This window comes from Lynx rufus, unplaced genomic scaffold (assembly GCF_022079265.1).
Source record: "Lynx rufus isolate CCGP_SWC_20201006 ecotype Redwood Valley unplaced genomic scaffold, mLynRuf1.p SCAF_54, whole genome shotgun sequence".
NCBI lineage: Eukaryota > Metazoa > Chordata > Mammalia > Carnivora > Felidae > Lynx > Lynx rufus.
In genome coordinates, this window is record NW_025814872.1 from 834,065 (window position 1) to 860,076 (window position 26,012).

General features: G+C 54.9%; 1 protein-coding gene across 1 annotated transcript; it reads right to left on the reverse strand.

The window, feature by feature from the left end:
- Positions 1-134: 134 nt before the first annotated feature.
- Positions 135-24,855, reverse strand: PTPRH (protein tyrosine phosphatase receptor type H). Its single transcript, XM_047101003.1, has 21 exons — positions 24,710-24,855; positions 23,443-23,476; positions 22,959-23,225; positions 19,927-20,181; positions 18,514-18,783; positions 16,694-16,963; positions 14,874-15,143; positions 13,054-13,323; positions 11,234-11,503; positions 9,985-10,284; positions 9,372-9,638; positions 7,483-7,561; positions 7,313-7,360; positions 4,103-4,193; positions 3,636-3,726; positions 3,276-3,352; positions 3,041-3,175; positions 2,671-2,793; positions 2,294-2,454; positions 809-944; positions 135-701 (listed from the first exon to the last, which is right to left on the reverse strand). Exons 1-21 carry the CDS (start codon positions 24,758-24,760, stop codon positions 591-593), a joined length of 3,576 nt encoding a protein of 1,191 aa, XP_046956959.1. The 5' UTR covers positions 24,761-24,855; the 3' UTR covers positions 135-590.
- Positions 24,856-26,012: the final 1,157 nt, after the last annotated feature.

Consider the following 26,012-nt stretch of genomic DNA (forward strand, 5'->3'; position numbering starts at 1 on the left):
GTGCAAAATTATGGGTCTCGCTTCTTCCCTAGGACATTTACCTCAGTGCTTAAACATCAGGAATCCAGCCCCACTCCCACCCCAATATTATTTCCAGACCCAGAAATCCACTATAGCAAGCACCTCTGGGGGAGAATAGTGATTTAATAAATTATGGGATAGAAGAAAAAGATATGTACACGCAGTGGGGTGCAGGGAAATCTCAGATCCTAGAAGACAGATTTGGTTTCTGGAATAAAAAATGGGATGGATCGTGTCTGCCTTTGCACCAGGGGTAGCTAGAGTTCCAGACGCGAATTTCTACCTTCCCCAGAATCCAGCAGCCTAGGCCTCCAGCCTCCTCCTCCCTCGAAGAACTAGGAAAGCCTAGCTCCCATCCCTCCTCCTCCAAGGGACCAGGAATCCAGGATACCCGCTCCCACCTGCCCTCTGTCCTCCAGGGAAACAGTTTAGACACCCAGGCCTCCCCTCCTCCTGCAAGACTCAGGTGTCTGGGACCCCAGCCCTCTGCTCTCCCAGGGCTCCAGGAATCTGGGCTCAAGTGGAGACCAGAGTCTGAGTCTCCACTGGGGTCTCAACTCTCTTGTGGCTTAGACATTCTCATACAGCGGGTTCACGTACGAAGCCCCTTTCTCTGCTGGGGCTAGGGGTGACTGCTGGAGACCCCGCAGGATGCACTGGTGCAGGAACACGTACTGGGCCTGGGGAGGAGCACGGGGTAGGGGGTGAGGGGTGCCCTTCTGAGCCTGGGCCTGCTTTCCCCCCAGGCCCCACCGCCACCCCCCTGTGCCCTCGGGAACCCCATCACCTCAGTCTGTAGCATGAGAGGCCTGCTCTCCCTCATCTTCCGCACGTAGCTGAAGGCTCCCACAAAACGCTCACGCTCCAGCTGCCGCAGCAGGACGTCCAGGGCAATGAAGGTGCCCGTGCGGCCCACGCCAGCACTAGGCAGGAACAAGAAGGGGTCAGGCCACAGGAAGGGGGAGTCTTGGCTGATTGGAGGGATCTATTTTTGGAGCATCCGGGATCAGAGTATATTATTCAGCAAGATAGCATTCTGGGGGGATACCGTGTAAGTGGTAAAAGCCACTGTGTGTGACTCTGCCTGGAGCTCCTTCTGTCTGCCCGGCCCTGCCTCCAATGCCCTATGCGTCCTTGTCACTTTTCCCAAGCCTGAGAAGTAGGAGCTAACAGCACACCCATTTTACAGATGGAGAAATGGAGGCTGAGAGCAGTAAGGTCGCTTGTCTGTCCCAGGTCACTCTGGAGCTGACACACGAGAAAAAGGAACTCCCAAGCTGACCATTCCAAAATATTTTTTAAACATAAACCCATTTTAAAGTAAACAGTTCAGTGCCATTTAGTACATTCGCGACGTTGTGTGACCACCACATCCAATTAGTTCCCAGACACTTTCGTCCCCCCAGAAGGAGACCCTGTACCCGCTAAGCAGTCGCTCCCCACTCTCCGCTCTCCCCAGCCCCTGGTGACCATCAATCTGGCTCTGTGGGCTTACCTATTCTGGACGTCTCCCATAAACGGGATCCTACTACATGTGACCTGTCGTGTCTGTCTCATTTCACTCAGCACCGTGTTATCAAGGTTCTTCCACATGGTGGAATGAACCAGTGCTTCGATCCTTTTTCCGGTTCAAATCAATCGTCTTAACCATTACGCAGGAGTCCCTTCTGTGCTTGGGGAAGGGGATGACCCCCTGCTGGGGACACCTCCAGGGGCTGCTATCCCGGGACAGGGCGGCAGCAGAGAATGTAAGAGTGCCACCACAGGCATCAGCTTGACCCCTTACGCCTTGAACCCAAGACGTACGCTTTCTGACTGGGTTTCCCCAGCTCTGTAATGGGGAGGAAACCCTTTTGGTCATGAGGTTGCCCTGAGGACCAGCAAGACCGTGACTGCGGAGTTTCCATCACGTCACTGGTGGTACGTGCTCCCTGAATGCAACTGTCACTGTAACCAGAGCCCCCATTTCAGAGGCTGTCGGCCACTCTGGAGCAAGCCCCTTTTCGTCCCCTCCTCCCCCCCGCCCATAACCTCCTCTACAGTCTTCAGTATGGACTACAGGAGAGTGATGGGCGGGATGAGGTTCCCGGCGTGCAGTGGAGGTGTTTCAAATGTTTCTCAAAACCTTTGACTGTTTCTCTCTCCTGCCCCTCACCCCTTCCTCCCTTCTCTCCACCGACGCATTCCCCTCATCCTCTCTTCCATCTCCTGTAGAAGGTTCTGGTTCCTGAAACCGGCAGGGGCCGTTCTCTTAGAGCCAGCGGGTCCTCACCTGCAGTGCACAATGGGGGGGCCTCCCTCCACGGTCTGGTCCAGCCACTGCCGGACCATCTTCCAGAAGGCCAGCAAGGGGTCTGGGGAGTGGGGGACGCCGTGGTCTGGCCAGGTCATGTAGTGGAACTGACGTACACGTAGTGTCTTCTGCTCTTGGATCTAGAGAGAGGGAGGGGAGGCTGGGGAGGGAGCGCTCAGCACCCCAGGGTGGGCTGGTTTCTGACTGGTGGGGGGCATCCCTGGACACACTGTGGTCCCCTGAGACAGTGACGGAAGTTTAGGCTTCAGGAGGGGTTCTGAGGAGTCAACTGCCCAGATAGTTCTGGGGGAGGGAGCGAGGGTCGGGGTGGGGCTAGCAGGGTGGAGCAGACTTACGTGCCGGACCCTCAGGTCTCGTACTGTCCAGTTCTCCAGCACCTTCTCACCCTCCAGGGCCACTTGTAGGTGCCCATATGTGCATGGCTGGGCGTCTAGAGGCCAGTAGTACTCACACTTCACCTGGGGAACGACTGAGAGGTCAGAGAACCTGTCCTGATGCCCGTCTACACCGGGGCTCTTGTACTCAGTGCCTGGTGATGAGGCGAGACCTACAGGCGGCCAGGTGTAGATTCATCCCAGCCAGGAGGACCCCTCCTTCTCAAGGCCACTGGGTTATACGGACCAATGGATGGGCTGAGGGTACTGGAGGAGGTTGGGGTCACATGGGAGGTCAAGTCTCAACACCTAGACCCTGCGGATCCCTCACCCGGCCGGACTCCACACAGTTGGTCAGCATGACCAGGGTGCGGCTCTGCTGCTCCCACACCAGGCGCCAGAAGTCAGCCACCGTCTGGGGCAGGGGGCCCTGGGCTGCAATGAACTCGCGGGGGCCCCAGAGACCCTGATGGGAGAAAACAGGCAAGTCACAACCCCCTCCAGCCTCCAGTCCTTCTCTGCTCAGCTTTGCTCAACGCCCTCCCGGTTCGCAGCCACAACCTTACAGGTATGAAGCTGGCGTTGATGTAGTCGGAGCCTGGTTCCTCCTGGTGGGGCTTCAGGGACACCCGGGACCAGTCGTCTAGAGGAAGAGGCCAGCATTAGTGAAGCAGAGACAGGCATGGGAGACCCAGGAAGGTATGGAGACAAGACTGAGACCCAGGGACAGAGGTCACGCTGAGGGTACACAGGCTCTGGGAGCCCTAAGAAGGGTGGATTGACCTCAGCAGGGAGGAATGGGCCGGGTGCCCCCCTCACAGGGGGTAAGAGCTTTGTGTCCCATAGGGAATAAGGGAAGGGGCCAGGGATGGGGTATTGACAAAGTCACGGCCAGGGGTAAAGTCAGCAGAGGCCTTAAGACTCACAGGGCAGCACATTTCGGTAACGGTTCTTGGCACTGTTTTCGAGAGCTGAGGCCACCATTTGAGACTGCTTGGTGCCCTCCAGAGCCAATCGCTGCGGGCAGAGGCAGAGAGAGAGGGGGGGAGCATGGACCCTGGAGTCTCTCCATCTTCCCCGGAGGACACCCCCGTTCAGCACCGCCCCACTCACCCCCGCGCCCTGGAATTCTGTAGCACCCACAGAAACGTGTACCATCACCCCGCAGGGCATTGGGGAGGCTTGGGGGACAGTGGGGACCAGAGAGGTAGGCGACAGAAGACACAACACGGGGAAACCAACGTGTTTCTTTAGGGCTGACCCGAGGGCCCGTAACGGTGTCACAGGCAAAAACATAATTGTGCCTGAATTTTTTTGCATAAGCAAAGAAAGGTGTGGCGAGGTCTGGGGTGGACACGTGGGGCTCAGCTCAGCCCCTCGCTTGTCACCACACCTGGTACTCCACTGCGAAGCCGCCATTGGCATCCTTCTCGTTCTTCCTCACGTGGGCAGCAAAGTCTTGTGCCGGGATGTTCTCCAGGAGGCTGAGGGAAAAGGGCAGAGTTTAACTTCCCTTGGCCCTGTGATCTTGGGATAAAAGAAAGGGCTTTTTTTTTTAAGTTTATTTTTATCTATTTTGAGAGAAAGAGAGCAAGCGGGGGAGGGGCAGAGAGAGAGACAGAAGCCCAAGCAGGCTCTGAGCTGTCAGCAGAGTCCGCCGTGGGGCTTGAACTCACAAACCGTGAGATCATGACCTGAGCTGAAGTCACTGAGCCACCCAGACACCCCTGGGCCTTTTTTTGGGGGGGGGGGTCGCTCTTTATTTCTTTTGACCCCCTTGTCCCGACTCAACTACCCTCCACCCTCTGCCTCGGGCAACCAATATCTGTTCTCAGGTTCTATCAATTCAGTGTTTTAAATTTTTTTCAAATATGGGGCACTTGGGTAGCTCAGTCAGTTAAGCATCAGACTTAACTTCGTCAGACTTGATTTCGGCTCAGGTCATGATCTCCCAGTTCAGGAGATCGAGCCCCGCTGACAGTACAGAGCCTGCCTGGGATTCTCTCTCTGACCCCTCCCTCTCTGCCCCTGCCCTGCTCACTCTCTCTGTGTGTCTCTTTCAAAATAAATAAATAAACATTAAAAAAAAAAAAGGCAGGTCATTGGGACACAGGCCACATCATGGGTGAATCTGGGGAACATTATGCTAGCTCAGATAAGCCAGTCACAGAAGGACCAATACTGTGTGAATCCACTTCTGTGAGGTAGGTCCCTAGAGGAGTCAAATCCAGAGACAGAGAGTAGACCGGGCGGGGCACCAGGGGCTGATGGAGGCGGAGGGGGGATCCTGTTCAATGGGGACAGAGTTTGGGTTTTGCAAGATGAAAAAGTTCTGGAGACAGACGGTGGGGACAGCTGCACCACAGTGGGAATGTGGGGGCGCCTGGGTAGCTCCGTCAGTTCAGCGTGAGCTCGTGAGTTCGAGTCTCGCTTCGGGCTCTGTGCTGACGGCTCAGAGCCTGGAGCCTGCTTCCGATTCTGTGTCTCCCTCTCTCTCTGCCCCTCCCCCGTTCATGCTCTGTCTCTCTCTGTCCCAAAAATAAATAAACGTTGAAAAAAAATTTTTTTTTAAAAAGTCTGACCTCACGCAGCTCTAGCTCCTTCTTGCTCGTCCTCCTGTAAGACAGCTTTATAAACACTGTCTTGACCCAGTTCGGAGGCCGGGGGCTAGAGGCCAGTCCAGCCCCCTTCTTGAGCAGTGGTCAATCCCACACGCCCACCACCTCGTGCATGTGGCTGTCACACACTGAGCCACTATGCACCTGCCCTCAGCCCTCAGGCCCGGGTGCCTGACAACCAGAGGCAGCCCTTACACCCCGGAGCTCGCCCAAATCATTGCACTGGCCTCGAGCTACCCATTCCTTCCCACGGAAACCATAACTAAGGCTCTTGCCCACCATTGTCCCCACCTCCCCTGCCTCCCGACTGAGCCTGTGTGACTTACTGAGGACTCCCCTCTTGGGATCTGTTGCCTTTATCACACCTAAGCAACAACAAAGCCTGTTAACACAGCCCGTGCACGTTTAAACTGCTCACACACACCAGTTTTCTCTGCTTCTTTTCTCCACATCACCAATGCCTGGTGTCTGCAGCACCACTCCACAGGGGAGTGACCCCTTTCCCCAAAGCCCCCCTATCCTATTTGCCTCCTTATCTCCAATTCTTTTTTTTTTTAATTTTTTTAATTTTTTTTTCAGCGTTTATTTATTTTTGGGACAGAGAGAGACAGAGCATGAACGGGGGAGGGGCAGAGAGAGAGGGAGACACAGAATCGGAAACAGGCTCCAGGCTCTGAGCCATCAGCCCAGAGCCCGACGCGGGGCTTGAACTCACGGACCGCGAGATCGTGACCTGGCTGAAGTCGGACGCTTAACCGACTGCGCCACCCAGGTGCCCCTAAATTTTTTTTAATGTTTATTTATTTTTGAGAGAGAGAGAGAGACAGAGCATGAGTGGGGGAGGAGCAGAGTGAGAGGGAGACACAGAATCGGAAGCAGGCTCCAGGCTCCGAGCTGTGAGCACAGAGTCCGACGCGGGGCTCGAACCCTCCAACTGGGAGATCATGACCTGAGCCGAAGTCGGACGGACGCTCAACCCACTGAGGCATCCAGGTGCCCCTCCTTATCTCCAATTCTAAGGGCCGCCTTTCAGTCCATCCTTGGAGGGATGGCTCGGCAGCATTTAGTTCTGCTCCTGTCTTCTTCCTGGACCCGCTTCCCCCACGTGACACTCTGGTGCCACTCTGCTCAGTCGCCGAGATACCCAATATTCTCTAAACGCTCCCAGCATGCTCCTGCCCCAGGGCCTTTGCACCTGCTGGCCCCTCTTCCTGGAACGCCATTTCCCAAGATGTGCACATGAGTCTGTGCACAAATGACTTCCTCTTAGTCATCTTCTTGATATGGCTTTACCTGGACAATTTTCTCCAATTTTCTCTAATTTTAACACCCTATCTTAAATATTCTTCTACCTTTTCTGGGGCGCCTGGGTGGCTCAGGAGTTTAAGTGTCCAACTCTTGCTTTCAGCTCAGGTCACGATCTCACGGTTGGGAGATGGAACCCCGCGTCGGGCTCTGTGCTGGGCATGAAACCTGCTTGAGATTCTCTCTCTCACTCTCACTCTCTCGCTCTCTGTGCCCCTCCCCCGCTTGCCCTCTCTCTCAAAAACAAAAGGAAAAAATAATAAAATAAAATCGGCTTCTACCTTTTCTATCGCCACCTCTTGCTCTACTGCCTCCTGTATCACAACCTCTATTATCTTGTTTATTAATGATTTTTTTGTGCTCGAATGTAAGCTTCGCGAAGGCAGGAATCTTTGTTTCTCTCACGGTGTCCTCTGTGCCTAGAACAGTGCCTGACACATGATACACGTGCTGAGTGAATCTTTTGTTGGAGGCACATAGTCCCAGAGCTGGAGTTGGTTCCAGAGCCCCTGGCCCAGGCTGGAGGGGGGCGATGAAAGGCTTGTGATCCTTGGGGCAGAGAGCACTGCGTGTCGGGGTTCGCTGAGCCCACCCATTGACCTATCCGGTGACCAGCAAGCACCCCTCGATTTGACCTGACAGTGCTTCTTCCAGATGCTTCTCCAACGCCTTCTGCTTACCTGGAGCCCAGAGCCTTGGGTGCCGGTTTCCTCTGCCTCTTCTTGTGCCTGGGAAAGAGACATTGGAACAGAAGGCTTGGGGGGGTTAGGCCGGAACAGGGATCCTCACCCTCTCCCTGCCACCCCGTCCCCACCCGAAGACGGTCAGTCAGCCCTGTGACGAGTCCCACCTCTTCTTCAGGAAGAAAATCAGCAGGCCCACCAGGACGAGAAACAGGACCACACCGACGACGGCTCCGGCGATGACCCCTGGGTTAGGAGGTACGGGGACCGTTGGAGTCAGCCTCTTCCACGGGCAACCTGTCTCTCCTACCTCTGTCCTCACCCAGACTGTGACCGGAGGGCTGACAGGGCAGATGCGAGGGCAGAGAAAGGAGAGGAGAGGGCCTCTGGATAGAGCCCCACCTCCCACCCAACTTTCCCGAGGAGCCTGGTCCAAAGATATCATTTGCTCAGGTAACCTGGCTGCCAAAGTGCCTCTTCCCCTCCTCGGCCCAGATTAATGATTCTCGGCGTGGGCGATTCTGTCACCGATGTCTGGGGACATTCTGGGTTGGCACCATGGGAGTGGTGTTGCGCTGGCATCCAGCAGGCAGGGGTCAGGGGCACTGCTCAACATCCTACAATGTACAGGACGGCCCCCACAGCAAAGAACGATCCATCCCCAAAGGTCAGTAGGGTCAAGATTGAGAAACCACATTGACGGCATTGATGCCTCCCGCCAGAACAGAGACTCGTGTGCTCAGAGGTTCTGTTTGCTAGCAGAAGGGCACCCCTGCAGTGGTGGTGACCACAGTCTTGGCCCCAGGCTCTAATGGGCACAGATCCCTCAGGGTCTGTCCTTAGACATCTGGTCTTGGAGCAGACTCCAGCCCACAGCCTGCCTCCATCAGCTGTCGTGGCCCCAGGATGCAGCTTCCCAACAGCCCTGGTTACGAGGACCTGTCAACAGGCTCTAGAAGGGTCTCACACAGCCCATTCCCCTAATGGACCTGGTCCCCATGGACACAGGCATCTTTCCTCTCCCTTCCAGAGACCCTCTTTGCTGCTAAGCAAGAGACATTCCTGGGCAGCAGGAACCAGAGAAGCCCAGTTGGGCATCTATCTATCATTGCCCCAACCTGCCATCTCTCTCCAGATAAGAGACGCAATCTTATAAGAGGTCCTGATTCATAGAAGGTGACAGATGGGGCCCAGTGAAGCTTAGGGCCACCATCAAAGGTATATGATCAGAGTTTTACTAAGTATGAGGCCCAAACCTCTCCCAAATACGCCACCGATGAGTGGAAAATGGTGCAGTCGTGTTGGGGAAAAAAAGTTTGGCACTTCTCCAGAAGATAAACACAGAGTTAAGTACTTGATCCCACAACTCCATTCCTGGGGATATACCCAAGAGAAAGAAAGTTCCTTTCTGCACAGGAATGGGTACATGAATGTCCATAGCACCATTACTCGTAATAGCCAAAGAGTGGAGACCACCCAACAGACCCATCCACAGACGAACGGATAAACGAAATGTGGTCTCTGCATACAGTGGAATATTATTTAACAATAAAAGGCAATGAAGCACCGATACATGCTACAACATTGATGGACCTTAGAAATGGTACAGCAGGTGAGAGAAGCCGGCCACCAAAGACCGATGACATACATCACAGAAGGATGATGATATTTTTAGGAGACGTCCAAAACAAGCAAATCTATAGAGACAGAAGATAAATTTGAGATTACCGAGGCCAGGTTGGTGGGGAAGTGAGGGAATTAGGGGCTGATGGTGTAAGGAGGTGATTTTTCTTTAGTGAGTAATGAAAATAGTGTAAGAGTGATGGGTTGGCCAAGTCCTGTGGGTGTAGTGAAGCCATTAGCTGTACTCTGTCAGTGGGTGAATTGTATGGTATGTGAATCATATCTCAAGAAAGCGGTTTTGAAGAAAGCAGCAAAGAAAGCAAACAGGGAAACACAAAGGACCCCTTGTGTAGGTAAGACTCCTTCACAACAGAGACCGATGGGATCTAGAGAGCCTTTCACCGTAGCTCTGTCCCCGTGGGGAGCTGCTTACCTGCATTCTCCGTGTGGCAGGTCACAGGGGCAGACGGGGCCCTCATTCCATCCCAGATGGTGGTGACGGTGGCTGGGTAAGACTGAGCTGGCTGGAGATCCCACACAGACACGCCCCTCCCACAGGACGATACATTCTGGCAGTCCCGCTGTCCACCCACCTGCAACTCAAAGGCCTCGTAGCCTCCCACGGGGCAGGACCAGGTCAAGATGACCCCGTGGCCCCCAGAGGTGCTGATGCAGGAGGTGATGGCGACTGGGCTCGGGGCTGGGTGGAGGGGACAGGAGGAGTCAGTAGGAGCCATACAGGGTGCCTTTCCATCTCCCCACCCGACCCCCACTTCCCGCCGCTGGTGCCAATTCTCTGAGAACTAGCACATCCTTTCCCTCCCAAAACCAAAACACCTCTCTTCAGCTCTCATTTTCTTTCCTCCCCCAATGGACACGCAACAGATCCCTTCGGACTACCACTCCCATGAGCCCTTGGGCTCTCTGTATCACTGCAGCTTAGCAAGGCATGACCCCATGCCCTGATGGGATTTGAAGTCCACTCCCCTCCCATCACCCCAAGGTCCAACCTCAGCTCCCACAAGGTAGAAGGGGGCCCATCTCACCTGTGGATGCAAGGAGGCTCTGCACATAACCGGTCACGTTGTTCCTGTCTGCCCACACGCTGAAGGTGTACAGAGTCCCGGGTTCCAGGGTCTGCACCTCATACCAACTGTCATTGGTCCTGCCTGTGTGGTTGGTCTGATGTCCCTGGGGGTCTTGCTGTCCCTGGGGATGTCCCCCAGGGGTCCACTGGACCCAGTACGTGTAGAGCTGAGAGTGAGGGTCTGTGGGGACCTTCCACCGAAGAATGATTGAGTTGCTCGTCTGGTTTTCCTTGTGTAGATCCATGACTGTGTTGGGAGCTGAGGAGGGAGGACGGGAGGTCAAGGGGGCGGGTGTATCCTCAAGGACCCTCCCGCCTGAGCCTGCCCACCTCCCCTGACCCCTCAGTCACCAGACGAGTCCACTTCCTAAGAAGAGTGAACTGCAAAAAAGAGGCCAGGTGGGGACCAGGATCACCGGGGCCATCTCTGTCCTGAGTCTATCGCCCTGGGTCCTACGCATCACCTTTCTCAGGTGAGCAGACCGAGGCAGGGTCTTTCCTTATTTCTGGGCCCTTCTTTCTTTCGTTCTTTTTTTTTTTTAATTTTTTTTTAACGTTTTATTTATTTTTGAGACAGAGAGAGACAGAGCATGAACGGGGCAGGGGCAGAGAGAGAGGGAGACACAGAATCAGAAGCAGGCTCCAGGCTCTGAGCCATCAGGCCAGAGCCCGACGCGGGGCTCGAACTCACGGACCGCGAGATCGTGACCTGAGCTGAAGTCGGACGCTTAACCGACTGAGCCACCCAGGCGCCCCCGGGCCCTTCTTTCTTGACGGACCTGTTGTCTTTAGTCTTCTTAGCCCAAATAGCCGAAGCCTAAACAGTTCCAGGCTCCATGCACACACAGTGAACCTAGTTCCTGGGGGTAATTTTGGCTCCTGTCACACTTGGAACCCTTCACATATAGGCTGATAGCTGGGTTGCTTGGGGTTCAGCTAGTATACTGGGATGAGCCGTGCCCTTCTGTCTTCTGGCTTTGTTGGTTCCTGAGGGGTGGTGCTGGATGGTCAGGGGCTCTCTTCATCCCCAAAGACAGACCTCGCAATTAGAAAGTTCTGGCTGCAGAGGACGCACTCTTCCTAGAAGGCAGACTTACAAGCTCAAGGTTCTATGAGGCTAGATGGGGTCGCCAAAGTCTCCCCAACCCTCTCTCTCTCTCTCCCATCCCAATAGTACTGGCTCTGTCTAGAACCAGCGCGAGTCTCACCAGTGGCTCCAGTGAGTGTCCGGTTGTCACTGCTGACCTCATTCCTCTCTGCCCAGACGGTGATGGTGTACAAGCTCCCAGCTTCCAGTTCTGTTAGTATGATCCCGGTATCTGTGGTGTTCCGGATGCTAATGGCGCTGGCGCTCTCCTTGACCCATGAGACCCCGTAGGTGTAGAGGGGATGATCTGGGTCCGGGGGAGCTGTCCAGCTCAAGGTGATGGAGCTGTTGGTCTGCTTCTGCACACTGAGGCTCGTCACTGCGTTGGGGACTGGCAGAAGGAACAGAGGGTCAGAATATCCTCTCCCTGGTCCACGAGAGTCCAAAACACACGGACGGACCTCCTCCTGGGGCAGCCAGCCTTGTTAAAGAGCATTTCTAGACAGGGAACCTGGGGGTAGGGACGGGACACTGAAGCCTTATGCTCAGCCGCAGGCTCCCAGACAGGCCCGTCCCCAGAAAAGGCCACCTCTCTCCTGTGGACTCAGGATGTGGGCACGGCTCGGCGAGACCGTAAAGACGGTGGCTGCATCCCAGAACCCAAAGGTGGTGCCACCTTTGCTGGTTCTTCAGCTCTCACCGAAAGAGAGAGTGGGCATTGATGTTTGTCATCGGGGGGCTTACTGGGGTTCTTGTCTGGAACCAGCACAGAATTCATTCTTTTCTGCCCACACAGAGAGAATTTATACAAGGTCCCAGTTTTGGGTCCCTCTACCGTGAAGCTGAAGGTTTGGATAAGTGTTGGGTCTCAGTTCTGTCTCCCTCTCCGGTTCACTGGACCCAATAAATGTAGTCCCAAAGGCCAGGGCCCAGGGGGCACCTGCCAATCTGAGTGATGGAGTTGATGGCCTGAGCTTCCATTCTCAAGACCGTGATACAGTTGGGAACCAGGAGAAGAGTCGGAGGGTCAGAGTGTCCACATTCCATGGTACCTAATGTCCCCACAGTTGAGGCAACGTGCCTGTGCTCCCTACACAGTCCTGGTGGCTAAGGAGAGACACCCCCTAGTCTTAATGTCTGTATTCTAGAGGGTCCCAGACCCTGACTGATCCCAGCTCAGAACGTGTGATGTTCTTTCTTCAACTCCTGGTCAACGTGACCCAAAGAGATGCTCAAAAATAAATAAACGTTTTTTATTTATTTTTATTTTTTTAAATTTTTTTGGTAACGTTTATTTATTTTTGAGACAGAGAGAGACGGAGCATGAACGGGGGAGGGTCAGAGAGAGAGGGAGACACAGAATCAGAAGCAGGCTCCAGGCTCTGAGCCATCAGGCCAGAGCCCGACGCGGGGCTCGAACTCACGGACCGCGAGATCGTGACCTGAGCTGAAGTCGGACGCTTAACCGACTGAGCCACCCAGGCGCCCCCGGGCCCTTCTTTCTTGACGGACCTGTTGTCTTTAGTCTTCTTAGCCCAAATAGCCGAAGACTAAACAGTTCCAGGCTCCATGCACACACAGTGAACCTAGTTCCTGGGGGTAATTTTGGCTCCTGTCACACTCGGAACCCTTCACATATAGGCTGAGAGCTGGGTTGCTTGGGGTTCAGCTAGTATACTGGGATGAGCCGTGCCCTTCTGTCTTCTGGCTTTGTTGGTTCCTGAGGGGTGGTGCTGGATGGTCAGGGGCTCTCTTCATCCCCAAAGACAGACCTCGCAATTAGAAAGTTCTGGCTGCAGAGGACGCACTCTTCCTAGAAGGCAGACTTACAAGCTCAAGGTTCTATGAGGCTAGATGGGGTCGCCAAAGTCTCCCCAGCCCTCTCTCTCTCTCTCCCATCCCAATAGTACTGGCTCTGTCTAGAACCAGCGCGAGTCTCACCAGTGGCTCCAGTGAGTGTCCGGTTGTCACTGCTGACCTCATTCCTCTCTGCCCAGACGGTGATGGTGTACAAGCTCCCAGCTTCCAGTTCTGTTAGTATGATCCCGGTATCTGTGGTGTTCCGGATGCTAATGGCGCTGGCGCTCTCCTTGACCCATGAGACCCCGTAGGTGTAGAGGGGATGATCTGGGTCCGGGGGAGCTGTCCAGCTCAAGGTGATGGAGCTGTTGGTCTGCTTCTGCACACTGAGGCTCGTCACTGCGTTGGGGACTGGCAGAAGGAACAGAGGGTCAGAATATCCTCTCCCTGGTCCACGAGAGTCCAAAACACACGGACGGACCTCCTCCTGGGGCAGCCAGCCTTGTTAAAGAGCATTTCTAGACAGGGAACCTGGGGGTAGGGACGGGACACTGAAGCCTTATGCTCAGCCGCAGGCTCCCAGACAGGCCCGTCCCCAGAAAAGGCCACCTCTCTCCTGTGGACTCAGGATGTGGGCACGGCTCGGCGAGACCGTAAAGACGGTGGCTGCATCCCAGAACCCAAAGGTGGTGCCACCTTTGCTGGTTCTTCAGCTCTCACCAAAAGAGAGAGTGGGCATTGATGTTTGTCATCGGGGGGCTTACTGGGGTTCTTGTCTGGAACCAGCACAGAATTCATTCTTTTCTGCCCACACAGAGAGAATTTATACAAGGTCCCAGTTTTGGGTCCCTCTACCGTGAAGCTGAAGGTTTGGATAAGTGTTGGGTCTCAGTTCTGTCTCCCTCTCCGGTTCACTGGACCCAATAAATGTAGTCCCAAAGGCCAGGGCCCAGGGGGCACCTGCCAATCTGAGTGATGGAGTTGATGGCCTGAGCTTCCATTCTCAAGACCGTGATACAGTTGGGAACCAGGAGAAGAGTCGGAGGGTCAGAGTGTCCACATTCCATGGTACCTAATGTCCCCACAGTTGAGGCAACGTGCCTGTGCTCCCTACACAGTCCTGGTGGCTAAGGAGAGACACCCCCTAGTCTTAATGTCTGTATTCTAGAGGGTCCCAGACCCTGACTGATCCCAGCTCAGAACGTGTGATGTTCTTTCTTCAACTCCTGGTCAACGTGACCCAAAGAGATGCTTAAAAATAAATAAACGTTTTTTATTTATTTTTATTTTTTTAAATTTTTTTGGTAACGTTTATTTATTTTTGAGACAGAGAGAGACGGAGCATGAACGGGGGAGGGTCAGAGAGAGAGGGAGACACAGAATCAGAAGCAGGCTCCAGGCTCTGAGCCATCAGGCCAGAGCCCGACGCGGGGCTCGAACTCACGGACCGCGAGATCGTGACCTGAGCTGAAGTCGGACGCTTAACCGACTGAGCCACCCAGGCGCCCCCGGGCCCTTCTTTCTTGACGGACCTGTTGTCTTTAGTCTTCTTAGCCCAAATATCCGAAGCCTAAACAGTTCCAGGCTCCATGCACACACAGTGAACCTAGTTCCTGGGGGTAATTTTGGCTCCTGTCACACTTGGAACCCTTCACATATAGGCTGAGAGCTGGGTTGCTTGGGGTTCAGCTAGTATACTGGGATGAGCCGTGCCCTTCTGTCTTCTGGCTTTGTTGGTTCCTGAGGGGTGGTGCTGGATGGTCAGGGGCTCTCTTCATCCCCAAAGACAGACCTCGCAATTAGAAAGTTCTGGCTGCAGAGGACGCACTCTTCCTAGAAGGCAGACTTACAAGCTCAAGGTTCTATGAGGCTAGATGGGGTCGCCAAAGTCTCCCCAACCCTCTCTCTCTCTCTCCCATCCCAATAGTACTGGCTCTGTCTAGAACCAGCGCGAGTCTCACCAGTGGCTCCAGTGAGTGTCCGGTTGTCACTGCTGACCTCATTCCTCTCTGCCCAGACGGTGATGGTGTACAAGCTCCCAGCTTCCAGTTCTGTTAGTATGATCCCGGTATCTGTGGTGTTCCGGATGCTAATGGCGCTGGCGCTCTCCTTGACCCATGAGACCCCGTAGGTGTAGAGGGGATGATCTGGGTCCGGGGGAGCTGTCCAGCTCAAGGTGATGGAGCTGTTGGTCTGCTTCTGCACACTGAGGCTCGTCACTGCGTTGGGGACTGGCAGAAGGAACAGAGGGTCAGAATATCCTCTCCCTGGTCCACGAGAGTCCAAAACACACGGACGGACCTCCTCCTGGGGCAGCCAGCCTTGTTAAAGAGCATTTCTAGACAGGGAACCTGGGGGTAGGGACGGGACACTGAAGCCTTATGCTCAGCCGCAGGCTCCCAGACAGGCCCGTCCCCAGAAAAGGCCACCTCTCTCCTGTGGACTCAGGATGTGGGCACGGCTCGGCGAGACCGTAAAGACGGTGGCTGCATCCCAGAACCCAAAGGTGGTGCCACCTTTGCTGGTTCTTCAGCTCTCACCGAAAGAGAGAGTGGGCATTGATGTTTGTCATCGGGGGGCTTACTGGGGTTCTTGTCTGGAACCAGCACAGAATTCATTCTTTTCTGCCCACACAGAGAGAATTTATACAAGGTCCCAGTTTTGGGTCCCTCTACCGTGAAGCTGAAGGTTTGGATAAGTGTTGGGTCTCAGTTCTGTCTCCCTCTCCGGTTCACTGGACCCAATAAATGTAGTCCCAAAGGCCAGGGCCCAGGGGGCACCTGCCAATCTGAGTGATGGAGTTGATGGCCTGAGCTTCCATTCTCAAGACCGTGATACAGTTGGGAACCAGGAGAAGAGTCGGAGGGTCAGAGTGTCCACATTCCATGGTACCTAATGTCCCCACAGTTGAGGCAACGTGCCTGTGCTCCCTACACAGTCCTGGTGGCTAAGGAGAGACACCCCCTAGTCTTAATGTCTGTATTCTAGAGGGTCCCAGACCCTGACTGATCCCAGCTCAGAACGTGTGATGTTCTTTCTTCAACTCCTGGTCAACGTGACCCAAAGAGATGCTCAAAAATAAATAAACGTTTTTTATTTATTTTTATTTTTTTAAATTTTTTTGGTAACGTTTATTTATTTTTGAGACAGAGAGAGACGGAGCATGAACGGGGGAGGGTCAGAGAGAGAGGGAGACACAGAATCAGAAGCAGGCTCCAGGCTCTGAGCCATCAGGCCAGAGCCCGACGCGGGGCTCGAACTCACGGACCGCGAGATCGTGACCTGAGCTGAAGTCGGACGCTTAACCGACTGAGCCACCCAGGCGCCCCCGGGCCCTTCTTTCTTGACGGACCTGTTGTCTTTAGTCTTCTTAGCCCAAATAGCCGAAGACTAAACAGTTCCAGGCTCCATGCACACACAGTGAACCTAGTTCCTGGGGGTAATTTTGGCTCCTGTCACACTTGGAACCCTTCACATATAGGCTGAGAGCTGGGTTGCTTGGGGTTCAGCTAGTATACTGGGATGAGCCGTGCCCTTCTGTCTTCTGGCTTTGTTGGTTCCTGAGGGGTGGTGCTGGATGGTCAGGGGCTCTCTTCATCCCCAAAGACAGACCTCGCAATTAGAAAGTTCTGGCTGCAGAGGACGCACTCTTCCTAGAAGGCAGACTTACAAGCTCAAGGTTCTATGAGGCTAGATGGGGTCGCCAAAGTCTCCCCAGCCCTCTCTCTCTCTCTCCCATCCCAATAGTACTGGCTCTGTCTAGAACCAGCGCGAGTCTCACCAGTGGCTCCAGTGAGTGTCCGGTTGTCACTGCTGACCTCATTCCTCTCTGCCCAGACGGTGATGGTGTACAAGCTCCCAGCTTCCAGTTCTGTTAGTATGATCCCGGTATCTGTGGTGTTCCGGATGCTAATGGCGCTGGCGCTCTCCTTGACCCATGAGACCCCGTAGGTGTAGAGGGGATGATCTGGGTCCGGGGGAGCTGTCCAGCTCAAGGTGATGGAGCTGTTGGTCTGCTTCTGCACACTGAGGCTCGTCACTGCGTTGGGGACTGGCAGAAGGAACAGAGGGTCAGAATATCCTCTCCCTGGTCCACGAGAGTCCAAAACACACGGACGGACCTCCTCCTGGGGCAGCCAGCCTTGTTAAAGAGCATTTCTAGACAGGGAACCTGGGGGTAGGGACGGGACACTGAAGCCTTATGCTCAGCCGCAGGCTCCCAGACAGGCCCGTCCCCAGAAAAGGCCACCTCTCTCCTGTGGACTCAGGATGTGGGCACGGCTCGGCGAGACCGTAAAGACGGTGGCTGCATCCCAGAACCCAAAGGTGGTGCCACCTTTGCTGGTTCTTCAGCTCTCACCAAAAGAGAGAGTGGGCATTGATGTTTGTCATCGGGGGGCTTACTGGGGTTCTTGTCTGGAACCAGCACAGAATTCATTCTTTTCTGCCCACACAGAGAGAATTTATACAAGGTCCCAGTTTTGGGTCCCTCTACCGTGAAGCTGAAGGTTTGGATAAGTGTTGGGTCTCAGTTCTGTCTCCCTCTCCGGTTCACTGGACCCAATAAATGTAGTCCCAAAGGCCAGGGCCCAGGGGGCACCTGCCAATCTGAGTGATGGAGTTGATGGCCTGAGCTTCCATTCTCAAGACCGTGATACAGTTGGGAACCAGGAGAAGAGTCGGAGGGTCAGAGTGTCCACATTCCATGGTACCTAATGTCCCCACAGTTGAGGCAACGTGCCTGTGCTCCCTACACAGTCCTGGTGGCTAAGGAGAGACACCCCCTAGTCTTAATGTCTGTATTCTAGAGGGTCCCAGACCCTGACTGATCCCAGCTCAGAACGTGTGATGTTCTTTCTTCAACTCCTGGTCAACGTGACCCAAAGAGATGCTTAAAAATAAATAAACGTTTTTTATTTATTTTTATTTTTTTAAATTTTTTTGGTAACGTTTATTTATTTTTGAGACAGAGAGAGACGGAGCATGAACGGGGGAGGGTCAGAGAGAGAGGGAGACACAGAATCAGAAGCAGGCTCCAGGCTCTGAGCCATCAGGCCAGAGCCCGACGCGGGGCTCGAACTCACGGACCGCGAGATCGTGACCTGAGCTGAAGTCGGACGCTTAACCGACTGAGCCACCCAGGCGCCCCCGGGCCCTTCTTTCTTGACGGACCTGTTGTCTTTAGTCTTCTTAGCCCAAATATCCGAAGCCTAAACAGTTCCAGGCTCCATGCACACACAGTGAACCTAGTTCCTGGGGGTAATTTTGGCTCCTGTCACACTTGGAACCCTTCACATATAGGCTGAGAGCTGGGTTGCTTGGGGTTCAGCTAGTATACTGGGATGAGCCGTGCCCTTCTGTCTTCTGGCTTTGTTGGTTCCTGAGGGGTGGTGCTGGATGGTCAGGGGCTCTCTTCATCCCCAAAGACAGACCTCGCAATTAGAAAGTTCTGGCTGCAGAGGACGCACTCTTCCTAGAAGGCAGACTTACAAGCTCAAGGTTCTATGAGGCTAGATGGGGTCGCCAAAGTCTCCCCAACCCTCTCTCTCTCTCTCCCATCCCAATAGTACTGGCTCTGTCTAGAACCAGCGCGAGTCTCACCAGTGGCTCCAGTGAGTGTCCGGTTGTCACTGCTGACCTCATTCCTCTCTGCCCAGACGGTGATGGTGTACAAGCTCCCAGCTTCCAGTTCTGTTAGTATGATCCCGGTATCTGTGGTGTTCCGGATGCTAATGGCGCTGGCGCTCTCCTTGACCCATGAGACCCCGTAGGTGTAGAGGGGATGATCTGGGTCCGGGGGAGCTGTCCAGCTCAAGGTGATGGAGCTGTTGGTCTGCTTCTGCACACTGAGGCTCGTCACTGCGTTGGGGACTGGCAGAAGGAACAGAGGGTCAGAATATCCTCTCCCTGGTCCACGAGAGTCCAAAACACACGGACGGACCTCCTCCTGGGGCAGCCAGCCTTGTTAAAGAGCATTTCTAGACAGGGAACCTGGGGGTAGGGACGGGACACTGAAGCCTTATGCTCAGCCGCAGGCTCCCAGACAGGCCCGTCCCCAGAAAAGGCCACCTCTCTCCTGTGGACTCAGGATGTGGGCACGGCTCGGCGAGACCGTAAAGACGGTGGCTGCATCCCAGAACCCAAAGGTGGTGCCACCTTTGCTGGTTCTTCAGCTCTCACCGAAAGAGAGAGTGGGCATTGATGTTTGTCATCGGGGGGCTTACTGGGGTTCTTGTCTGGAACCAGCACAGAATTCATTCTTTTCTGCCCACACAGAGAGAATTTATACAAGGTCCCAGTTTTGGGTCCCTCTACCGTGAAGCTGAAGGTTTGGATAAGTGTTGGGTCTCAGTTCTGTCTCCCTCTCCGGTTCACTGGACCCAATAAATGTAGTCCCAAAGGCCAGGGCCCAGGGGGCACCTGCCAATCTGAGTGATGGAGTTGATGGCCTGAGCTTCCATTCTCAAGACCGTGATACAGTTGGGAACCAGGAGAAGAGTCGGAGGGCCAGAGTGTCCACATTCCATGGTACCTAATGTCCCCACAGTTGAGGCAACGTGCCTGTGCTCCCTACACAGTCCTGGTGGCTAAGGAGAGACACCCCCTAGTCTTAATGTCTGTATTCTAGAGGGTCCCAGACCCTGACTGATCCCAGCTCAGAACGTGTGATGTTCTTTCTTCAACTCCTGGTCAACGTGACCCAAAGAGATGCTCAAAAATAAATAAACGTTTTTTATTTTTTTTTAATTTTTTTTGTAACGTTTATTTATTTTTGAGACAGAGAGAGACAGAGCATGAACAGGGGAGGGTCAGAGAGAGAGGGAGACACAGAATCGGAAGCAGGCTCCAGGCTCTGAGCTGTCAGCACAGAGCCAGATGTGGGGCTGGAACTCACAGACCGCGAGATCACGACCTGAGCGAAGTCGGCCGCTCAACCGACTGAGCCACCCAGGCGCCCCTAAATAAACGTTTTTTAAAGGGGAGAGAGAGAGAACTGCAGCAGGTGGCACTCACCTGTGGTGGCGTTGCAAATTGTCGGGGAGCTGGCGACTCCATTTTTCTCTGCCCACACGGCAAACTCATACAAGGACCCGGCTTGCAGTCCGCCCACCACGAAGCTGGTGCTGGTTGTGTTCTGTATCTCACCCCCAGTCCACTGGATCCGGTAGGTGTAGTTCTGAAAGTCAGGGTCATCTGGCTCCTCCCAGATCAGGGTGACGGAGCTGGTGGTCTGAGCCTCTACCTTCAAGTTCCTGACGGGATAGGGGCCTGAAAAATTAGGGAAAGGGGTCCGGTGTCAGCAAGGGAGCAGATCAGGGGTACAGTCAGTGGACATTTTTAGCCCTCAAAGTGTCCAGTCCTGCCTCGACTACTGGTCCCAGGAGAGGTAAGGCGTGTGGTCTAGACCAGTGCTTGTCCAACTTCAGTGTGCGTACATAACACTGGGGATCTCGTTAAGATTCGGGTTCTCGTTCGGTGGGTCTGAGATGAGACCCAGACTCTGCATCTCCAGCCGGTTCTCGGCACACGCCGGCACTGCCCACCCATGGACCGGAGTTTGAGTAGCAAGGGTCTAGACCAGCAGTTTCCAACAGAATTGCTGCAAAGATGGAAATGCTGTCCCAAGGCCCAGTATAAGAGACACTATCCCAGGGGGATACGGAGGGGGACTGGGACCCCCTCATCTGAGCTCTTGAGCACATAAAACATGAAACTGGATTTTCCATTTCAGTGAACTGAATTTTAAATAGCCCCACGGGGGGCGCCTGGGTGGCTCAGTCGGTTGAGCGGCCGACTTCAGCTCAGGTCGTGATCTCGCGGTCCGTGAGTTCGAGCCTCACGTCAGGTTCTGTGCTGACAGCTCAGAGCCTGGAGCCTGTTTTGGATTCTGTGTCTCCCTCTCTCTGACCCTCCCCCGTTCATGCTCTGTCTCAAAAATAAATAAACGTTAAAAAAAAATTAAATAGCCCCACGGAGGTGACGGGGGGAGGGGCTGCTATATTGGCCAGAGCGGCTCTAGAGCGAGGAAACTGTCCACGTCAGGATGATGGAGCTGACGATCGGAGTTTGCATCGTCAAGACCAGACACGGTTGAGAACCAGAAGAAGAGTCAGAGGGTCAGGGTGTCCACGTCCCATGGTTCCATGGTTCCTCCTCAAGCAGAACAAAAGGGAATGAAACAGGGGGCGGGACCTGAGGAACCTTCGAGGGTCTTCCTGGAGCCAGGAACCTTGTTCTTCTCTGCCCAAACAGAAAATTCACATGAGGACAGTGACTGAAGTCCTGCCCCACTCCCCACTTTGTAACTGGTGACGGTCCTGTTTTGGGTCTCACTTTTGTCACTGTCTCCATGCCACTGGACCCAGTCAGTAGGTGCACCTCTGAGGCTCTGTGTCCTTGGGGACCTCCCGGTGCAGAGTGATAGAGCTGTTGGTCCAAGTCTCCCCCCTCAGGTTTCTCACAGGGCTGGGGGTGCTGAAAGCTGGGACTGTGCGGGGTCGGGAGGGGTCCTAAGCTCTGTGTGACCGCTGAGCCCTTGCAGTGCACCTGCTCCTGCTCCAACAATGTGCTATGGGTGCAAAATACACACTGTGCTTTGAGGAGCAGGTATGAAGTTAAGAAAATATCTTGGGGCGCCTGGGGGGCTCAGTCGGTTGAGCGTCCGACTTCGGCTCAGGTCATGATCTCACGGTTCTTGAGTTCAAGCCCTGCATCAGACTGTGTGCTGACAGCTCAGAGCCTGGAGCCTGCTTCCGATTCTGTATCTCCCTCTCTCTCTGCCCCTCTTCAACTCGTTCTGTCTCTCTCTCTCTCTCTCTCTCTCTCTCTCTCAAGAAATAAACATTTTAAAAATGTAAGCTATCTTCTGGTTCTTTTATATGTCGATTACTTTTCAAAATGATAATATTGATAATATTTGGGGGCACGTGGCTGACTCAGTCAGTAGAGCACGCGACTCTTGATCTCAGGGGTGTGGGTTCGAGCCCCAGGTTGCTCGTGGAGCCTGCTTTTGAAAATGGATAAGCCTGGGTGACTCAGTCAGTTAAGCATCTGACTCTTGATTTTGGCTCAGGTCATGATCTGACCTGGGTTTGAGCCCCATGTCGATCTCTGTACTGACAGTGAGGAGGCTTCTTGGGATTCTCTCTCTCTCTCTCTCTCTCTGCCCCCTCCCACTTGCTCGCACATGTGCTCTCTCTCTCTCTCAAAATAATTAAATAAACTTTAAAAAATGATAATATTTTGGATCTATTGAGCGAAATAAATTCTCACTTTATAATTGATTTCATGTTTCATTTTACTAGTTTTAAATTTCTTTGTCTTTTTTTTATTAAAAAAATTTTTTTTCCAACGTTTTTATTTATTTTTGGGACAGAGAGAGACAGAGCATGAACGGGGGAGGGTCAGAGAGAGGGAGACACAGAATCGGAAACAGGCTCCAGGCTCCGAGCCATCAGCCCAGAGCCCGACGCGGGGCTCGAACTCACGGACCGCGAGATCGTGACCTGGCTGAAGTCGGACGCTTAACCGACTGCGCCACCCAGGCGCCCCAATTTCTTTGTCTTTTTAAGTAATCTCTACACCTCATGTGGGGCTCAAACCCACAACCTGGAGATCAAGAGTCACATGCTCTTGATCTGACCCAGCCAGGCACCCATCTTTTTACTTATTTTTAAAGTGGTTGACATTGGGGCACCTGGGTGGCTCGGTCGGTTAAGCGTCCGGCTTCCGCTCAGGTCGTGATCTCACCGTTCGGTTCGTGGGTGGGAGCCCGGCTTTGGGCTCTGTGCTGACAGCTCAGAGCCTGGAGCTGCTTTGGATTCTGTGTCTCCCTCTCTCTTTGCCCCTCTCTTGCTCATGCTCTGTCTCTCTCTCTCTCTTTCAATAAATAAACAAACATTAAAGTGGTTGATCGAAAACTTAAATTTACACATTTGGCTTCCGTTCAATTTCTCTTGGGCGACAGAACCTGCCATGTCCTTGTCGCTGCCGGCCACCTTTTGGGAAAAGCAGAAGTCGAGAACATGGCCATGACTGCCTCTCACCTGTGCTGTTTTGCAGAGTCTGCTTGGAGCTGTTGGTCTCATCCTGCTGCACCCACACGGAAGACTCATGCGGAGACCTGGGCCCAAGTCCGTCCACCGTGAAACTGGCGTCGGTCGTGCGTGGGGCCTCAGTTCCGCCATCCCGTCCGGTCCACAGGCCCCAGGGGGTGTGGTGCCTCCGGTCCAGGCCACGGGGCGTCTGCCACTGCAGGGTGATGGAGCTGGGGGTCCGGGCCTCCGCAGTCAGGTTCCTGCCGGGGCTGGGGGCTGAGGATCAGGAAGGAGGGCCCGGTGTGAGCACAGGAGGTCCGTACTGGGCCTTCCATGACGCCCAGCGCTTGCCTGAGTCCAGAAAGGACCGTTCCCTTGAGTGCCGGCCATGGATCACCGTGCCCTCCGTGAGACCACCTCCCCACACCAGAGCTCACACGGGTTTGGGTGCAACCTCTCCGTGTGGGCGGTAGACTCAGCAGGGGTCACTCACCAGCCGCCCTGGCCCCTGTCCAGCTGCACAGGCCCTAGGAGAACACAGAGGGGAGAGTCAGACTCTGAGCCTCGTCTCCCTTGACCCAGGGGAGACTGCAGGGCTGGTGGCAGGGGGGAGGGGGAGGAGGGATCTGGCCAGCCACCCTCCTGTCCTCTGCCCTAACCCAAGTCACTGGGGCCTGAGGGAGAGGAGGGACACAGCCAGCTGTCTCCTCCCTCGAGGCTCTGCTCTAACAAAGGTCACTGCAACATCCATCTGTCTTTTCTTGGTGTGTGTGTGCTGCAGCCGGGAGTGTGGCAGGGGCGGGGCTCCAGGGACCCAGGAGCTAGGGTTGGCTCCACTGATAAGGCCAGGGGATAATGGTTACACATTCAGAAAAATATGGCTCTGGAAGACGAGGGGCAGGAAGTTAATCAGCAAAGTGGTAATGGGGGAAGATACTGAGGTTGGGGACCAGGAGGCAGACACCTGGTCTGGGGGAGGAGGGGCTGGGGGCCTGGACTCCTGGGTCTGAGGGAGGAGGGGGCTGGGAGCCTGGACCTCTGGGTCTGAGGGAGGAGGGGCTGGGGGCCAGGACTCCTGGGTCTGAGGGAGGAGGGGCTGGGGGCAGAACTCCAGGATCTGAGGGAGGAGGGGCTGGGGGCAGGATACCTGGGTCTGAGGGAGGAGGGGGCTGGGGAACTGGGCTCCTCAAGGTCTGAGGGAGGAGGGGCTGGGGGCCTGGACTCCTGGGTCTGAGGGAGGAGGGGCTGAGGGTCTGGACTCCTGGGTCTGAGGGAGGAGGGGCTGGGAGTCTAGTCTCTGAGGGAGGAGGGGGCTGGGGTCTGGACTCCAGAGTCTGAGGGAGGAGGGCTGGGGTCTGGGCTCCTGGGTCTGAGGGAGGAGGGTCTGGGGGTCTGGACTCCTGGGTCTGAGGGAGGAGGGGGCTGGGAGCAGGACTCCTGGGTCTGAGGGAGGAGGCCTGGGGCTGGGACTCCTGGGTCCGAGGGAGGAGGGGCTGGGGGTCTGGACTCCTGGGTCTGAGGGAGGAGGGTCTGGGGCCCGGACTCCTGGGTCTGAGGGAGGAGGCCTGGGGCCCAAACTCCTGGGTCTTCGAGGGCACGCCTGAGTCTTGCCAGAAAGCACAGTTCACTGTCACAGTGGACGGCAGTATCTGAGAGCCCAGGTGTGAGGCTCACTGACAAGCCGGAAGCCTGATTCCTTCTCCGGGAAGCTCCTACTCCCTCAGGACCCCAGCTCCCCACCCCTGTTTGGGAGCACTCACCAGCAGCACCAGGCTCCCCCAGGCCCCGAGGCTCCCTCCGGTCCCCATCATGTCTCCAGACACTGCCGAGGGACCCAGGTGTCCCAGCCCTGACCTTCCACCTGCTGGACTTTAAACGCAAGAATTTCCCCTTTCTGAGTCTCATGGTGGTGAAGCCACGGGCCAGGGTGGGAAGGGAGGAGGAGGAAGTGGAGGCTCCCGGCCCCGCCCCACCCCTCAGCCCTGGTCCTCACCTCTGCGCACTCCTGCGCTCCGGCCCCGCCTCTCAGGCCTGCCGTGGGGTCTCCCCTCCCGCGTCCCCTCACACTGCCCCACCCAAATCGCCTGGGTCAGGGGCCGCTTCCCCGCTGCCGCCCCCGCCGCCGCCGCCATGAATGCACAGAGCAGGTCCTGAATGGTCAGGCCGGAGTCAGGCCTGGGAAAGAGACAGCTCCAGCTCCATCTGTCAAGGGGCAGAGGAGGCTGGGTCCAAAGCCCTGTCCTGCGGTGGGCCCTGTGCATTGACTCAGGCCCCGTCACCTCTCCCTGCCTCCACAGCACAGCGGCCCTCACGGTGTGAGCCCTGTTCATTATCACTCCTGTCTGCCTATCACATATGACAAGGCATATGGGCCCCCCGCCCCCCCCCCCGCCAGGTGCACCCTCCTCCTGTCCTCCAACCATCTCCCTCCTCCCCTTCCCTGGGGAGGCAGTCAGAGATGGACCACACTGGGTTGGACGGGGTCAGGACCCTGTGCTATTTCCGTCACAGGCCAAACTGTTAGTATTTGCTTATTTGCCTCACCCGCCCCGTTTGACCTTGACCAAGTGGCTTAGACTCTCAGTGACTCAGATTCCCCAGCTGTAAAAACGTGAATACAACTGCTTATCGATATACTGTGGGTAAGAAATGACTGCGTACATATAAAATCTTAGAATGATGGCCGGCCCTTTTAAAACGCTTGATAAATCATAGCCACATTTCTTTATTTGTAATGGTTGTTTGTTTATTTATTTTGAGGGAGTGCAAGTGAGCAGGGGAGGGGCAGAGACGAAAATCCCAAGTAGGCTCCACACTGTCAGTGCAGAGCCCGACACAGGGCCTGAACCCACAACCGTGAGAATGTGACCTGAGCCAAGATGGAGTTGGATGCTTAACCAACTGAGCCACCCAGGCGCCCCGATTTTTGGGTCATCCCTAAGACCTCCAGAGTCCAGAAGAGCTTTTCAGGGCATTTTTGTTGACTTACTGATTCTGTTCATTCCTACCACCAACCACCTGTGTGACCTTACCAGCCTCCTCCAGAGCGAAGGACCCGAGAGC

What these genes read in the sequence shown, in the direction of transcription:
- PTPRH (XM_047101003.1), bottom strand. Translation starts at nt 24,760, where the DNA reads ATGATGGGGACCGGAGGGAGCCTCGGGGCCTGGGGGAGCCTGGTGCTG. An exon ending in GACACTCACTGGAGCCACTG is followed by an intron (nt 15,144 to 16,693) that starts GTGAGACTCGCG and finishes TCCTTCTGCCAG; the next exon opens with TCCCCAACGCAGTGACGAGC. An exon ending in GAGCCTCCTTGCATCCACAG is followed by an intron (nt 9,639 to 9,984) that starts GTGAGATGGGCC and finishes CCCTCCACCCAG; the next exon opens with CCCCGAGCCCAGTCGCCATC.